Genomic DNA, 17,658 nt, shown 5'->3' with positions numbered 1-17,658 from the left:
GCTTTAAAGATGCTGGGGAAATGGAATCATTACCCAATAAGAGCTGCTGTGAAAATCAGATAGCTACATTGTAAAAAATGGTTTGGGATCCAAACCTCAAATCATACATCACAGGAAACTCTTAGTTGTTGTTTTTTGACCCAGAGGCAAAATAGTATAATGGATAGAGATTTAGTCTGGGACCTAGAAGACAAAGGATCAAAAATTGCCTCTGACAAGAACTGACTTAACTTAGGAGACTCCCTTAACTTCTCAGTACATCAAGTATCTCTCTAGTCCAGTGATGGGCAAACTAAAGTCTGCAGGCCAGATGCGGCCCCCTGAAAGGTTCTATCCTGCCCTGCGACATTATTCCTAATCTGGCAAATACGATGAGTAGGATATAATACAATGAAACTTCGAAAGAGTTGCCTTAGAAACAGACTGACAGATGAGCATTTCCTTTCCTTTGGCCCCCTCTTTAAAAAGTTTGCCCATCACTGGTCTAGTACTATAAAATGCAGAGTAAGTTTCAATATGCATTGCTAGAGGGAGTTTCTTCTTTGGGAACTGGCCCTACCAGTGAAATCATAGTTCTGTTCCAAATATCTCAATATGTTTTTTAATCATAAAAACAAATGTAAGGAAAAGGAATGATGCATTTGTCTCATCTATGGGAAAGAGTTTTTTTTTAATTTTAAAATAAAATAAATTATTAGAAACAAAATTAATGCTTGATGATAAAAAGACAAAAGGACTTTGCAGAGCAAAAATCAATGTCTGAAATTATGGGAGGGGATGGGTCAAGGAAAATAACTGCAGTAGATCTGTCACATATCTATATAGTATATACATATATAGATATATGGATATACATATATGTATATGTACACATTTGTGTACACATACACCCCCTATTCTCAGTTTCACTTTTTAGTAAGTGGGATGGGAGGCTTGAGAACACAACCTGAGGGGTAGGAGCAGGGAGAGAGAGCACATATACATGAAGTCAGCAGGTATTCAGTTATATTTATGGTTTTAGCCATCCACAGTAGATCTTAGCACATATCACTGGTGGATACTTGGTCCTACTATACATATACACATACACACATGTGCGCATACACGCACACATACCTGTATGCATATATATAAAAATTGAGGCAAACAGGGTTAAGTGACTTGCCCAGGGTCACACAACTAGTAAATACCTAAAGTCAGATTTGAGCTCAAGTCTTACTGCCTCCAGGCCAGAACGTATACCCACTGCACCATCTAGCTTCCCTGCTATATAGATATTTCTATATAGATAAAAACAAATAAAGACCAACCGAAGGCAAGAGTACTTCAAGTAGACTTGGAAAGGGAGAAGATAGACACATTTTGTATTTGTTCATTCAGTTGATTATACTTTATATGCTAAGGATTTATGTAAAATTTTACCCCTTTGTTTATCCAACATTTATCTTTGTTCTTATGTTTATAAAATATGTTGAATCATTTTTATCTAGAGCACAATATCTCAGTATAACAGGAATTAAAGTGGTAGTATCTCATTGTTATAATAAGAATGCCTACTAAATTCTAATATGATGGAAAGCCACAAGGAAACAATTTTCTTTCCACTATTGAGATGAAAATGAAATAAGAGCACCTTATAGAGGCTCTAACCTAAATTAGCTCCTTTGGACATGATTATTTCAAATGTATTCTCTATGACAGCTGCACAGAGATGAAGGGAGTAGGTCCCCACTTCTATAAAAATTTGAAGGTATTCAGTTTTCTGAATATTATGAATACTGATGATGAATAATTATGTCAACTATAGTTATGATTGTCCTTCAATCCTTGACACCTTGAATATCATTTTCTTTTTAAAATGTGGAATGGATTCCATTGGTAACTACAGCACTATTCTGTCCTACTCTTCATCCCTAGGCATGCAGGAAAGCAGGTTGGAGTGACTAAAGTCCTACACACCTGGCCCTTGTTGGCTACAACACCCCTTCAAGAAAGAAATCATTATTGTTCCTCTAACTCCCACTACTAATCTTGTGGTCTACAATCTCTCAAAACCTGTTCCTTCCCTTATCCCTGTTTTACTCAAACACAGGTCATATAGAAGCAAATTATTCCAACCTCCACTTCCCAAATCTCTCATCCCATCTGCCTTGACCCTTCCTCACCAATGTCCCTCTCCAACTCCGCTCATCCTCTCTACTTTGCCCTCTGGAATCCTCTTTCCATAGTAAACATACTTGACTTCATTACAGGGCTCTTTGTCTCAAATTCCTTCCATTTACTATCCCTTATTGAGCCCTGGCTCCCTCCTGTCGACACTGTATTCCTGGTCGTCTTCTCTAGCACTATTCTATACCTTCACTCTTACCATCACCACCCATCATAGCCATTAGCACTTCTAGACTATCCCTTTTATATCACTTAGCAACCTTGCCCCCTTCAAAGTTTACTCAACTAAAATTGTTTTACCCAGTCTACAATCACAATAGTTGCTATATAATAGCCTTCAGATTTTTCTCCCATTACTAAATCTATACACACACACAAACACACCTCATTGTCTTTCTTCCCTCCCCAACTCCTGTCCTTATATGAAGGGTCTTCCACAGCCATATTGATGCTTCCCCAAACCCTAACCTTCCATTTCCTCATTCTCTTTCAGTCTGACCTACTCAATGACTGTACCTCAATTATACATAGTATTGATTACATCCTGATCATCATTACCAATAAGTGTTTACTTCCCTAAGCAATAACTATAAAATTTCCCTATCTAAACCTAAAGTATTCCAACTCTCTTTATGTGTCTCCTAAACCTATTCTTTGCCCTCATTACAACTTCCAAACCCTCCACTTCTCTGGCCCTTCTCAGGTCATAATCTTGCTCTGAGAGAGACAGAGAGACAGACAAACACATGGAAACAAGACTCTTGAGGAACTTAACAACCAAATGGAAAAAGACAACATATAAAGAAATAGAAATCTGGAAGTTGCAGGGGAAGTCTAGAGAATGAAACAATCTAGAAATGGCATATGCATGGCTTAGGCTCCACATGAAATGATGATCTGGCCTAGAGTCACCAATACCAAGAGTGGGACTCTTATGCTCCTGAATGGAGCATAAATGTAAATATGTTACCCAATTTCAACTGAGCTCTCATGAAAGCAAGGGAATCCTTTTATTCTGTTCTAGTTGATACCATATCTCATTCCACTAAGAAATTATTCCAAACTTTATCTTCACTCAAGAAGTCTCCTACCCTCTCCCTCTTCTACCTCTTCAGCCTTTCTTTCAGCTTTCTTTCAGTGTAAGACCCCAACGGATATTTTACTGATAAAATTGAAGTTATTCATTAAGAGTCCTCTCTTTGCTCATTCTATTCATCTTAAAACCCCTTAATACTATTTCCCATTCTCTCCTCTTTTCCTGAAGGCTCTAGTAATGATGTAACCCTTCTCCTTGCCAAGACCCAACTCTTTATATATGTGCTTGATCCTATCCTCTCTTGTCTTCCCCAGAAGTTTGCAACCCTAATTATTTCCTCTCTCTTATCTTCAACTTCTCCTTATCCGGTATTCCCTACTTTCAAATATGCTCAAATCTCCTCTACCCTTGAAAAAAACTTTCACTGGATTCTATCATCTTCTCAAGTCATTTTTCTGCATCTTCTCTCCATCTTAACCAAATTCCTAGGAAAAATCCATCTGTGTTTGTTGCCAACCCTTCCTTTCTTCTCATTCATTTCTCAACACATTGAAATCTGGGTTCTTACCTATTTAAACTGCTCTCTGTGAAGTTGCCTTTGATTTCTTAATTGCCAAACCCAATTAATCTTTTTTCAAAACCTTTACAATAAATACCAATCCAGAATCACATAGCTAAGAAGTGTCTGAGGTCAGATTTGAACCCAGGTCCTCCTGACTCCTTGCCTGGTACTCTATCTACCAAGCTGCCCCCAAACCCAATCAGTCATCATCCTACTTCACCTATCAGCTGTATTTGATATAATTTATTGCCCTTTCTTCCTGGATAATCTCTTCTCTACATTTTTGTGACACAATTACTTCTGATTCTTGGTCTCCTAATCAGTTGCCAAATTTTGTCATTTCTACCAGCACATCTTTTGCATCTGTCTTCTCTTTACTCAAAGGATCATAGACTTCTCTCTACTTTAATTCAAGCCTTTATCACTTCTAATGCAGGTTATTACTATAATCTCCTAACCTTCCTAACTCATGTTTCTCCCCACTCCAGTCTATCTTCCACAATGTTGGCAGTGATTTTCTTTAAAGATAGATCTGGCCATGTCACTCCCCAATTCAATGAACTCCAGTGACCATTAGAATAAAATATAAAACTCTTCGTTTAGCTCTTAAAGCTCTTCACAATCTGCATTAGCCTCCCTCCTGCTCTCTATAATCCAACCAAATTGGCCTTTCTCCATTCCTCACATATGGCCTTCCACCTCTCCCATCTCCGTGCATTTGCACTGGTTATGCCTCCAATCTGGAAATGCTCCTTCCTTAAAATTGCTGTACAGAATCTTTCTCTTTTTTCAAGCAGCAGCTCAAACATCACTTTCTACATGAAGCCTCTTCTGATCTCTCCAACTCTGTGTTCTCCCTCCCAGACTGTCATATATTTAAGTGTTGGATTCATTTGTGTTGGTTCTCTTCATACTTAGGTGGTATATTATTTATTTATTTATTATCTTCTGCATTAGAACACAAGATCTTTGAGAGTAAGGACTGCTCCTTTTTATCTTTGTATCCCCAGTGCTTTCGTGCAAAAAGCAAATATAATAATAAATAGCATTTACGTAGTGCTATGAGTTTTGCAAGCTGCTTTCTTTACACTTGTCATTTCAACTGATCCTCATAACACCTCTTTAAGGTAAATGCTTTTATAATCTCATTTTATAGCTGAGAAAATCGAGGTTGAGTGAAATTAAATGACTTGCCCTGGGTCAACAGCTAAGTGTCTGAGGCAAGATTTTAATTAATACCTTCCTTATTCCACATCCAGCTCTCTAACCACTGAACTTAGAATGAGATAGGAGAGCTTCCTCCACACATTTTTAAAGGGCCTCCTCTAGCTGAATGTTAAAGGTATAAATTTAAATAAAGGGATGGTATAGATGCTTTTTATGGGGCCCACCCAAGAACCAAAGAGTAAAGAAGAATAACCACAGTTTACTTTGGGGGGACACTATAACCTCCACTTGTACTAACAATTTTATTCTTTAGTTTTTGCAGAAAGTGAATTTTAGGAAATAGTTATAAAAGTAACCTACTCATCCAAAAGCACAGCTAAAGTCTTCTCTCTCTGAAGGAGCCTGGCTAATTATCAATTGATTAATCTGCACATTTTAATTATTTGGTTCCCTACTTCTCTAAAGAAGCAGAAAGCTATTGTGAGGTTTTTAGATGCCTAAGACTTTGTTATTTATAGCAAAATAACATTCCGTTTAAGAAATCCATGACCACTGGGGAGTACTAGCATGAATAATTACCATTACATACAATCTCCCCAAATAAACACACTCAGGGTATTTAGTGAAGTAGGAGCCTTAGTCTTCCTTTCTTCTAATCTTCAAAGCAGAATTTACTGCTTCATCTTTAATGAAGATTAGCACATTCTTCAGACATTTTATATATTTCTGTTTTCTTTCCTGGATAGCAAAGCTGTTTACTAACTGTTTGAATCTGTACCTTCTAGATCAACCAGTATTAGATGAGAGAGGGATCAGCCTTGTTAGAACCTTGAACTTAAATATATTATATAGTAATTAAATATATTATATAGTGATATAATATAATTTATTTTATATTTATATATTATATGTAAAGTGGTATTATATACAATAATAACTAATAATAATATTATTATAACTGATATGTATATAGTGCTTTAAGGTTTAGGAATCCCTTCACACATATTATCTCATTCAGCATTCATATCAACCCTCTAAAGTAGGTGTACTTATTATCCCTATTTTCATAGGTGGGGAAATTAAGACAGAGCAGTTAAGTAACTTGTCCAGATCATGCAGTTGATAAGTATAGGAGTCAAGATTTGAACTCAGGTCTTTCTGACTCCAAGGCAGGGATATGCTGGAGAAAGCTTGAATTGACTCTTGATCAATTACTAAATTTTCAATGAAATACTTTTTGCATAGGAAATTATCAGACATTACAAATCAGAGCTTGTTTATTGTTTGGTTGCTTGTCTAGACTTAATAAAGTCATGGAAAGAATATTAACAAAGAAAATTAAGCATTAAAGTGTGTTCATTCATTTTTCTGGCAGAGAGCCAGTTGTTAAATTTTTATCATCACATAACCTGCTCTAAGACAAAACTCTCCCAAGTGTGCCACCTAGCTGCCTCTAGGAGGTTGAAGAATAGTTCACCCTTTCATTTATAAATATCTATTAAATCAAAATAAGTTTTTACTATATGCCCAGCACAACCAGCTGGCTTCGTTTATAGGAAAAATAGATTTCAAGCTGGAAGGAACTTCAAAAATCATGAAGTCCAACTACTTTATGTCCAAGAATAGGAAATTAAAACCAAGAGAACTGAAATGACTTGGCCAATTTAACACAAATAGTAAAGAACATATCTAGGATTTGAACCCAGGTCTCATGATCCCCAATTGAACACATTTTTTCACCGTACATTTTCTCTCTTGCCATCATGTTGCCTCTCATAGTTCTCTGACTCTCTCTTACCTCAAGCAGAAACATTCTGTAAAAAGGGTTCCCTGTTTCTAGTCTCTTTGCTCCCCAATGTATCCTACATAGCTGCCAAGACAATCTTTCTTTCCTGTAATTCTCCTGCTCAAAAAGCTTCAGTTGCTCCCTACTACCTCTAATAGACTGTAAACTACTCAAGGGGAAAGGGCTGTTTCATTTTTTATATTTATATTCCTGGCCCATAATAGAGTACCTGGCACTAGAAGACACTTAATAAAGGCTATTGGATTAATGTAATCAGTTTGCTTCCAGGACGAATTGTAAGGGCTTTTATTTAGAATTTAAATCCCTTTGTTTCACCTAGACTTATTTTTGCATTACTTCCTTTCAGATATTTCAACATTCCAGCCAAACTGATCAACTCACTCTGCTCACACATGACGTTGTATCACTTTTTTCTGGTCTTCCGAAATGCACTGCCTTCCTTCCCCCCCCCCCCCATCCTTTGCTTCGGAGAACCCTGGATTTCCTTTAAGTCTCAGTTCATCACTTTCCTTTTTCTACCAGTTGTTGATACTCTCCCTTTTCCCAGCCACCATGTTACTTTATAACTACATTTGTATATAAATATATATGTGTAGAATGTATATATATGATTATATTTATCCACATAGATACTGTATCTCCCCAGTAGAATGTAAGCTTCTTCAAGACAAGAACTGCAAGTAGTTATAATTAAATACCTTTGGGATTGAATTGAATTGTTGAAGAAATGAATAAGGAAGTCAAGGAACTACCTTCATGACAATTCCTTTTTTTTGTGATTTAAGGTAGAGGAGAAACCAGAGCTCTAGTCAATAAACTCCAAATATGTTTAACTAAAGGGTCACCTATTTATTTTATTTATACCAATTTAGGCAAGATGAAGGTTATGACCAATAATTATCACATTTTTGTTTTTCTGGTGTCGAGACACATAAAGAGAAAGCATTAGTTGGCTGGTCTGAAGGAAGAAATATTCAACTGGACATTTTCTTTGGTTCCTAGGCAGATGCTGCTTTTAGGAACCAAAATATGGTTCCTAAAGCATGTTTGAGGGAGCATAAGGTCTGAGGCCCTTCTGAGAAATATGAGTCTATTTATCATCTTTGGAAGTCATCCAATGTGCTACTCTGATTGGTTTCATAATAATAGTCCACATTACCATAGTTTTAATGGCTCACCAAATGCTTGCCTTACACTCTATAAGGTAAATAATTTAAATATTCTCTATTTTTCACAGATGAAGAAACTGAAAAACAAACAGATGGGTGGGCAGGGACAGAAATAAAGACAAAGAGAAAGACAGAGAGAGATTAATAGATGGATATACAGTATAAACAGTCTTTACACTTAAGATTATTTAATTTACAGGATTGCTGGGTGATCAGCCCAAATGACATCTATTGTGATGGCAAGTATTTTACTACCCATATATGTATGGTCTTCTTGCACAGGAAAATGAACATTAATGTGTTATAGTTTTAAAATGCCTAGTCTCCAGCTCTGGAAAAGCTGCTAATTGGGACTATTAAAAAAAGAGAGTAATTAGCACTTCAATTCATTGGGGATGGAGGGGATAGAAACAAAATCAATTGATAAACTGCAGTTCCAAAGAAAATAGTGTAAGAACCTAGGGTTGTTAGTTCCTCCTCTCAATCAAATTAATTGTTTTCATTTAGGTAGGATTAATATAGACCTTTCTGATGCAATTAACCTTTTTTAAATAAAATTAAATTTCAGGATGTAGGCAAACATTATCTACTTCCCCTTCTGAAAAGCAAAACTAATGTTTATCACCTAATGTCTCATCTGTCTTCTTGATTTCTTGCCTCTGCTTCTCTTTGACAGGTTTCTAGCCAACACTACTTTCAGGGGTCTCAGTGGTTCCATCAAAGTGAAAGAATCCACCATCCTAAGCTCTGAAAACAACTTTTTCATCTGGAATCTACAACATGACCCAGTAGGGAAGCCGATGTGGACCCGCCTAGGCAGTTGGCAGGGAGGGAAGATCGTCATGGACTATGGAATATGGCCAGAACAAGCCCAAAGGCACAGAACCAACTTTCAACACCCAGCCCGGCTACACCTCAGAGTAGTCACCCTGATTGAGCACCCATTTGTCTTTACACGCCAGGTGGATGATGATGGTCTGTGCCCTGCTGGTCAGCTCTGCCTGGACCCACTGACAAACAACTCCTCCATATTGGATGGCCTTTTTGACAGCCTCCAGGGTGATAATGATACAGTGCCCATTAAATATAAGAAGTGTTGCTATGGCTACTGCATTGATCTTCTGGAAAAGCTGGCAGAGGACCTGAACTTTGACTTTGACCTCTACATTGTTGGAGATGGAAAATATGGAGCCTGGAAAAATGGCCACTGGACTGGGCTAGTTGGCGACCTCTTGAGTGGGACAGCCCACATGGCAGTCACTTCCTTTAGCATAAACACTGCTCGAAGTCAAGTGATTGACTTCACCAGCCCCTTCTTTTCCACCAGCTTGGGCATCTTAGTGAGAACCCGAGACACAGCAGCTCCTATTGGAGCCTTCATGTGGCCACTCCACTGGACAATGTGGCTGGGGATATTTGTGGCTCTCCACATTACCGCCATATTCCTTACTCTATATGAATGGAAAAGTCCCTTTGGAATGACTCCCAAAGGGCGGAATAGGAGTAAAGTCTTCTCCTTCTCTTCAGCCTTGAATGTCTGCTATGCTATCTTGTTTGGCAGAACTGTGGCCATCAAACCTCCCAAATGCTGGACTGGAAGGTTTTTAATGAATCTCTGGGCTATTTTCTGTTTGTTTTGCCTTTCCACATACACAGCAAATCTGGCTGCTGTCATGGTTGGAGAGAAAATCTATGAAGAGCTCTCTGGGATACATGACCCAAAGGTAAAAGAAAAAAAATCTAGAAATTTCTGCTTACTTACTCCAGCTCTCTTTTATTGTACATTTTAAGTCTCATGCTAAATCTCTTATCCCTTTAAAATTATTTACAGTTCAAGCTGAAAGAAATTTTACGGGTTATTATAGTCATCTAATGCAATCCCCCTTACTTTTCAGATAAGGAAATTGAGACCCAGAGAAGTTAGGCAACTTGACTAAGGCCACATAGCATTTGTCATAATGGAGAGTAGGATGGATATCTCTAGGTTTATAGTTAAGTGATCTAGCATTTGTTTTCATTTTGCTTGTTGAAATTCTGTCAGGCACAATGAGGCTATCTCTGTTACCCACTAAAGAGACAATTCAGGAAGCCAATTTATTGTCTGGGCTAGGTCATTCTTTAATTTATTATCAGTGAAAAGAAAGAGGTTCTTGGAAGTAGTTGTTTCAGAGTTCTGTCTATTAGAAATGCCTCTTACAGTAAATATTCCCCAGGCATTGGCCATCCTAGGCAAAAGATGCCAGCAGTCAAATATCTTGTCAGCTACTCCTCTTTTCTGGCCTACCCTAGACCCAAGAGAAAAACTAGACAGCATAAAGCAGCTTTACCCAATATAGCCTTTACAAAATGATGAATTGCTTTCCTTTGGAGTCACTGGAAGGAAATCAGTAAAATGGTGCATTTGTGCATTAGTGAAGCATCTATTTACCCATTACAAGAGCAATCTAGTTGGGAAGACTCACAGTTTATCTTGTAGACCTAGTATTCATTGCAAGGTAGCCCAATCAGTGTTTCTTACACTCAGAAGCTGTTGTGGTCCTTTTCAGGAATATGTCAGTACAAAGAACAATACTTTGGATTGTATCACAGTGGTGGTTTTTCATTCAGAATTAGGAACTTTTAGAGTCAAGTAAGTTGATTTGATATAGAGCAGCCAATATAGTGAATGTTTCTGGCCTGTAGAATTGCTTTCTCCACTTTAAGTTGGTGACTGACAAAACTGGATTTTGTTAGCATTGTCTTCTGACTGGATACCGTCTCATCTTTCTCAGGGTACATAGCTTATGACTGGAATCAAATTTTATGGAGGCAAAGGCTGGTTAAATACTAGATTAAGTTTTCATTCAATTAACAAGAAGTAAATATTTTTCAGAGCAAACTTGATTTGAGGTTATTCCTAAGCCTTGTTTTCAAATGAAAGAAGATAACATTGGATCGATTATTCAGTGGGCCACTGAATTGGGGAATTCTTACATGGTCACATATCTCACCTTTTAAAGTGTTTAAAGACCAATCACACCTTTTAAGATCAAAACATCTCACTCTAAAATTCCATTTAAGATATCCCTTTTTGATGAACTTGTTTTCATTGCAATACCTGTGAAGAGAGTGTTTTCAATAGTCCTTTGCAAATAACTAAGGTCTAACTAGCTCAACCTTCATAGCCCTTACAACCTTGACAAGTTTTCAATAGTTCTCCTGGTTTAGATTAAGCCTTTAAATTTATTTTGCAACAAAAGGTCAATGACAAATCTTGCCTATATACCTCTAGTAAATGGCACCGCCCTTGTAATAGGATTCAATTATAAGTGAGTCTTTAGGCGTAGGTAATGAGTTCCTCTCAGTCAAGGAATATTGAATGATTTACTTTATTTACTTGGAATTCAATTAACATTTTTAAGTTCCTTAAGCCTCTGATGAACCATTAAAACATCAGCCAACCTAACAGGTAAACACTGGGGACTGAACTTGTCTCCTCCCCTCCATTTTAGACTAATCTCCTCTATTTTTAAATATTCTGAACCACTTTGGGGAAAAGGACTCTCACTAAGGCCAGTGGATTCTCCCCAAACTTGTACAAACCTATAATATAGTATGTGTTTAAGAGACCATACATAAATAACTTAGACAATGTGAAACAAATCAACTCTGTGTAGTACCGCAATCAGACAAACCAGTTTTGGATAAGAGAACTCCCTGGCTACCTATTTCAGTAAAAATTTAGAAAGGTTCAGGATACCAATAGTCTAGTGCAAGAAATGGAGCATACAACATGACTGTAAGGTAAGCCAGCTTTATTAAGGGGACAAACTATATAATATAAAGAATGGTCAAGGACGGAAAATAGGTCCATTCTACTGGATCTCTGGTAGAATTACATACACCCATAAATCCCCATAGGGAAGGGAAAGCCCCCCAGCAAAGCCAAATAGGTTATTACAAGGTTCTTATCTTATCCAGGTCTAATGGAACCAGTCAATGAGGGAACGAAGCAAGGATTCTGGACCTGGGAACTCATACTGATTCACACTTGTGGGGAGAAGGAAGGCCCCCATAGAATTAGCAACTAGTTGATATTCAGACTCCTTACTGATGGGGAAAAAAGAGCTTTAGGTCATTATTGCTAGTCTTACTCTGCTCAAATGACTAGGAGCTTGGAGCTTCCCCAGGTCTCTTCATTTAACAGGGTAGGGAGATTATTGGGGTCAAAATACAATCTGAATTTTTTATTTTTCAACTATTAGTTTGAGCATAGCATAGAAACAAGCTTCATAATTAGATAATATTTCTTCTCCCAAATTGTAGGTGGAATTTAGTATCAGTGCCAAAACAAGAAACTAAAAAGTAAAAATTCCAATCAATAAACCCAGTTTTCTTAAGTCATTATGATGATAAAAATAGTTTTTGCCATTCTTCCCCAAGTTGTTTTGGGGTTATATAAACATGACCTGTTTTAAAAACATCTTTCCTAGGTCTTATGAAAACAGATGTAGAATCAAAGATTTAATATGGAAAAGAACTTGAAAAGTCGAATGAGGAAACTGGAGCCCAAAGATTAAATGATTTATCCAAGGTCCCTTATATGACAAAGCCAAGATTTGAACCTAGTTTCTCTGACTCTAATTCTGATGTTTTTCCTAATACTAACGTTGCTAGTTCTCTGTTTTAATCATTATAAATTACCTTTTTATATTACCAAGTCATCACATCCCTTCAGCTGATGAGGGAAGACCAAATGTACTTGAAATGCCAAAATTAATGAAGAAAATTCTACATTTATCTTGAAACTCAGCATTTTCCACATTATCAGTTAATTGAATGCTTTAATAACATTATTTATTACCAAGTAGTTGGTTTGTTATATCTAAATCATTGTCATTACAGACCCATAGAATTAAATATACACAGAATGTTAAAGCTAAGAGAATTTATCTTGGAAAAGGAGAACTGGATGACTAGAATTTTTTAAATGACTACATCAGAAAGGAGGAGGTAAAAGAGAAGGAGAAAGGGAGAGAAATGAATGGAAATATCTAAAATGGAAGAATAATTTGGAAAAGAACAAAAATTCAGTGCATTTAGCCATTCACCTGGGGCACCAAATGCAACGTATTTGCTAAGCTAAAGCTGCTTCAAGGATATTCAGTTTATCATATGATTACAGTGTCTTCTAACCTTTTATTTCATTCACACTTCCTGCAGAGCTTCAGCATTCCAGTGTATAGACCACCAAAGTGAAGTCATGAACATTAAATGAAAGGGAGGAATTATTTTAAGGTACTTAATAGAAAATCATAAAGACAAAACCCTAACAGGTCCCATCCAAATTGAAACAAAAAAGTCCAGCAGACAAGCCTGCATTATGATGCTCTGCAAGTAGGAACTGAGGATAACTTTTCAAACCTTATTTATCCCTCAGAACAGAAATGGATCAATTGAATCAGAAAAGATCAATACTACATTACAGCTAGTAACTAGCTAGGCTATTGCCTCAGTGATAAAATACAAACTCCTCAACCTGCCACTTATAGCCTTATACTATCTGGCTCCAGACTAGTTTTCCATACTTTCCCTCACCTTCTTTTTTAATATGTTATATTGATGCCTTTTCTTTTTTTACAGTCCTTACAACCACATCCAGACATACTCACCACCTCCACCTCCTAAAAACAAATTTCCCCTTATAACAAAAACAATTAAAAGCAAGACCAGCTAGCCCAATAACCATTCTAGACATTTCCTATCATTCCTGCCTCCCCCATCATGTACTCAATATCCTAGCAATATCTATATGCACCAAGTATTATAGCACTCAGATTTTTAAAGGAAACACTAAATGAGATATAGATGGAAAGAGATAACAAAATAATAATAGAAAGATTTTAATTTTTCCTCTAAGAACTAGATACAGCTACCAAAAAAAACCAAATAAGAAGGTATAGAGATAAATAGAATCTTAGATATGTTAAATATGATATATTTCTAGAGAGCCTGCAACACACCTGCACAAGGATAGTAGTAGCTCTAAGCCTAAGCATATATATAATCCAAACATAGTTTCTGGTGGGACAACAATGGCTTAGAGAGCATAAATATTCTGCAAAAGTCTTATTTTAATCCTCATCCTACTATGAAGGTAATCCTGTATGCCTGAGGGGTTGTGTTACTGGAACAAAAGTTCCACTGGGCATGACTAAGCTGGAAAGACTTGGTTTTGGAAAGAATATGGTGCTGGCAACAGATTGTTTCTGCTGCTTAAGGACATATCTAATTAATTATATTCCTAATAATATATGTTACTTGAGAACCAAATGGGCTAAAGTGATCAAATTAAATGCTAAGAGGAACATGGAGAAACAGATCTAATATTACATTGGTAGAGCAGCTGTGAATTTATTTTTTTAGAAAATAAGACAAAAATATACAGTAAAAGCTGTAAAGCTGTCCATTTTCACTGACCTAGAGATTCCATTACTAGGGTTAAGCTCTAAGAGTATAAGTGAGAGGATTAAAAAGCTATGTGTATATGAAAATATTCATGTAAACTTTATTTGTTATAACAAAATAACTGGAAATAAGACAAATGCAGTAAATAGGAGAAATGGCTGAATAGATTGTGATATTTGAATGTAATGTATTATATTATGTTGTTGAAATGACAAATATTGGAAATACAAAGAGAATAAGGGATTATACTATGATTACAGTTAAACAATAAACAGCCAGCCACAAAATCAAGACAAAAGAGTATTCAACTGAAACAAATACAAAAGGGACTCAAAAGCAGAGGGTGTTTATATTAGCACTGTGAGAATTAATTTTTTTGTATATTACATTATTTTTATATCAGAATCCTGGATTTTAAAGGCTATATTAGAGAGAATTCCTAAGCCAGGTCTCCATTCAGTTTATTGATTTTTGCAGTCTTTTTGTCCTGAGGAATATAACTCTTTCACAGACTTGAGCTGACAGGAAAGGTGCCATAATAATAGCCTTCCTGCAGATGTGTGAATCCTCACCTGTTAGTTTGGGGAAGGGCTGAGGGTCTGATGGACCACCTCTTAATTAGCTATCACCAGTTAAAGATGTCTTGGGATGTTCAAGGGAGGGACTGAATAATAATCTCCCAGAAATAACATATGGGTATTTGACCACAATTAGGATGTCTTGACTGGTCAATTAACAAATTATTTTAAATTGGGAAAAATTGGTCTCAAGATAATTTTAATCATTATAGCATACATATATAATTTATATATATTTAACAAGTTGTAAGCAACATGGAGTGTAGAGGACCAGCTCATACATATAATTCCCGTGTGGGTTTGAATCATCTGTGGAGGGAGGCTGGAAGCTGGAAAGTGATGGATTAAGCTTAGAGTTTAGAGAGAATGAGACATAGAAGGATCAGAGAAACAAGAAACACAGAGACAATACATTAGCATGGTGTCATCAGGTTAGCCTGTCAGCTTCTCCTCAGACAGTCAGAGAGAGAGAGAGAGTGACTGAGCTGAACTACCTCTATTAAAGTCGCAATGAGAGTTGTGGGATGTCAATCAAACAGGTGGCATGACAGAAATATTAGCATAATATTGACAATCAATTACAAGATAAAGAAATGGATACCAAGACAGTGGAATAGCCAGTGCCCAGACAAGATGATCATTTGAAAGTCCTTCTTCCTCCAGAACACTGGCATCATCTCATTCAGATGTGGAGTGTATGTCTTTGAAGTTACAAAGGACCTGTAGAACTGGTCTGCTAACTTTCAGACTGCAGATAAAGGCTTGATTTCTAAGTTCCACAAAATTTAAGACCCAACCAATTTAAGGATTCAGCAATCAATCATGTGAAATATTAGAAATATATCCATAAGTTTGATCCACGAGCACTTTGCTCGTTAGAGTCAGCTTTTGAATACATCTTTAACATCTTCATGATTCATTATAACTGAAACCCTACGAAGGAGTTTGTAGTTTTGCACATGATCTTTTTTATGCATTTGCTCAGTAAAATTTTTTTTGTTGGTGGTTACTAAGTATATAATAAATAAATAAATGAAATTTTCAGGCATCATAATAGGGAGTGGGAGAAATATTTCTGATCAAGAGAAACTGTCTAGCCACTCTAGAATTAAACCATGTAAGCAGCTATCCTTCTTACCTAATCTGAAGTGAGATGATGTTATAAGACTTCAAAAAAGAAGGAGCTTGGAGATCATCTAATAAAGGGGTTTTAAAACATTTCATATCTTGGTCCCCTTGGGTAACATAGTGAAGTCTATAGACCCCTTTCTAGAAACATGTTTTTAAATGCATACAAATCCATAGAACTACAAAGGAAACCAATTTATTGGCATATAGTCATGAATTTTTTTTAAAAACAAGGTCACATAGCCTCCAGTAAGATCTCCTGCTCAAATCCAAGCACCTCATTTTATGTATAAAGAAACTGAGGCCCAAAAAGAGCAAATACATTGTTCATGATAAGATATAGCAGAGCTAGAATTCAAACTCATCACTTCAGATTCAATATCTAGTGCTCTTTCAACTGTACTATTGATTTCTGAAACCAGGTACCTGAAACTAATTACCAACTCCCTCCCTCATTCTGCCAGGCATCCTGATTATAGTTCTGAGTAGGTCCCTAGCCCTGTAACAGCCATGCCATCTAGTATTTCACAGCTATTGCTTTCCTTTTTGTTCTAGGAAAATGAAGCAAATGCTGATAGATGACCAGTTTAACTAAAATGATTTTTAATATGCCTTGTAAAATTGACTTTATAAGGTTCCTTTCATAGATTTGTGCCTTTTAAATTCTGCTTCCATTTTTAAAAATCCATTGGCTAATAGCATAGCTCTCAAGAGAGAATATTGCCCTTATACACATTTCTCTGATTCCTTGTAATTTTTCTAAGGCATTTGTGCTTCTATAGCTATGTGAAAATCTTATATTTCTATTATTAGAGAGATGGCATAATTTTCACAATATGAAGATACTTCCATTAACTGGACTATATGGTGTCTGTATCCTCCCACAAGTACTTCACTTCCAAAAAGAAAAAAAAAGCCAGCTATGTGTGTACAAGCACTCCAAGTTATAAAGAACAGATTTACAGATAAAACTATAACTAGGGCTAGGGGACTAGAATTATGAGCAAGGAGATAAATGTATATATAAACTGCTCAATTTGGGGGATTTGAAGTCCTTCAGCATCTAGAACCAAGAGATTAGCAAATACTTAGCAAAATTAATTAAAATGGGAATGCCCCCAAGTTTTGCACTGGAATCAGATTTATCCTCTCCTTTATATCGTCCTCCTCCCCACCAATATCCCCACAGCAGTTATGCACTGGTTTGTAATAGTTTATGGTTCTTATTCCAGTCACAAAAATTCAGAGCTATATCTCTACTTACATTCATTCTTAACAAATAGTCACCCACCCTCCTTTCCATCCGCCCGAGGCCTCAACTCTCCAACTTTAAATGATTTAGTAATCAAACTATCATAGAACAATGGTGACTGCCTTAGGAAATTGTGTGCTATGACATCTCTCCCCACCAAACTGCCATTTTTCCCCCTCATTCATCAATTATTAAGGAAATTAAGCACATACCAGACTCCCCACTATCTTGTCTTTTTTCACCCACTCAGTTAATTTCACCTAAGGAGACTGACTCTCTCTCTCTCTCTCTCTCTCTCTCTCTCTCTCTCTCTCTCTCTCTCTCTCTCTCTCTCTCTCTCTCT

The 17,658-nt window shown here is 36.6% G+C and overlaps 1 protein-coding gene across 1 annotated transcript in view; it reads left to right on the top strand.

Annotated features, from left to right (window-relative positions):
- Window positions 1–17,658, top strand: part of GRIN3A (glutamate ionotropic receptor NMDA type subunit 3A) — a 227,754-nt gene that overhangs the window by 87,936 nt on the left and 122,160 nt on the right. Inside the window, exon 4 of the mRNA XM_044657012.1 lies at window positions 8,587–9,634. Within this exon, the coding sequence (XP_044512947.1) occupies window positions 8,587–9,634 (1,048 nt within the window). The remainder of the gene's footprint in view (window positions 1–8,586; window positions 9,635–17,658) is intronic.

The sequence above is a fragment of the Gracilinanus agilis genome, chromosome 1 (genome assembly GCF_016433145.1).
Source record: "Gracilinanus agilis isolate LMUSP501 chromosome 1, AgileGrace, whole genome shotgun sequence".
Lineage (NCBI taxonomy): Eukaryota > Metazoa > Chordata > Mammalia > Didelphimorphia > Didelphidae > Gracilinanus > Gracilinanus agilis.
Note: the sequence above shows the minus strand (reverse complement) of the source record. Positions and strands in the feature narration are given on the sequence as shown.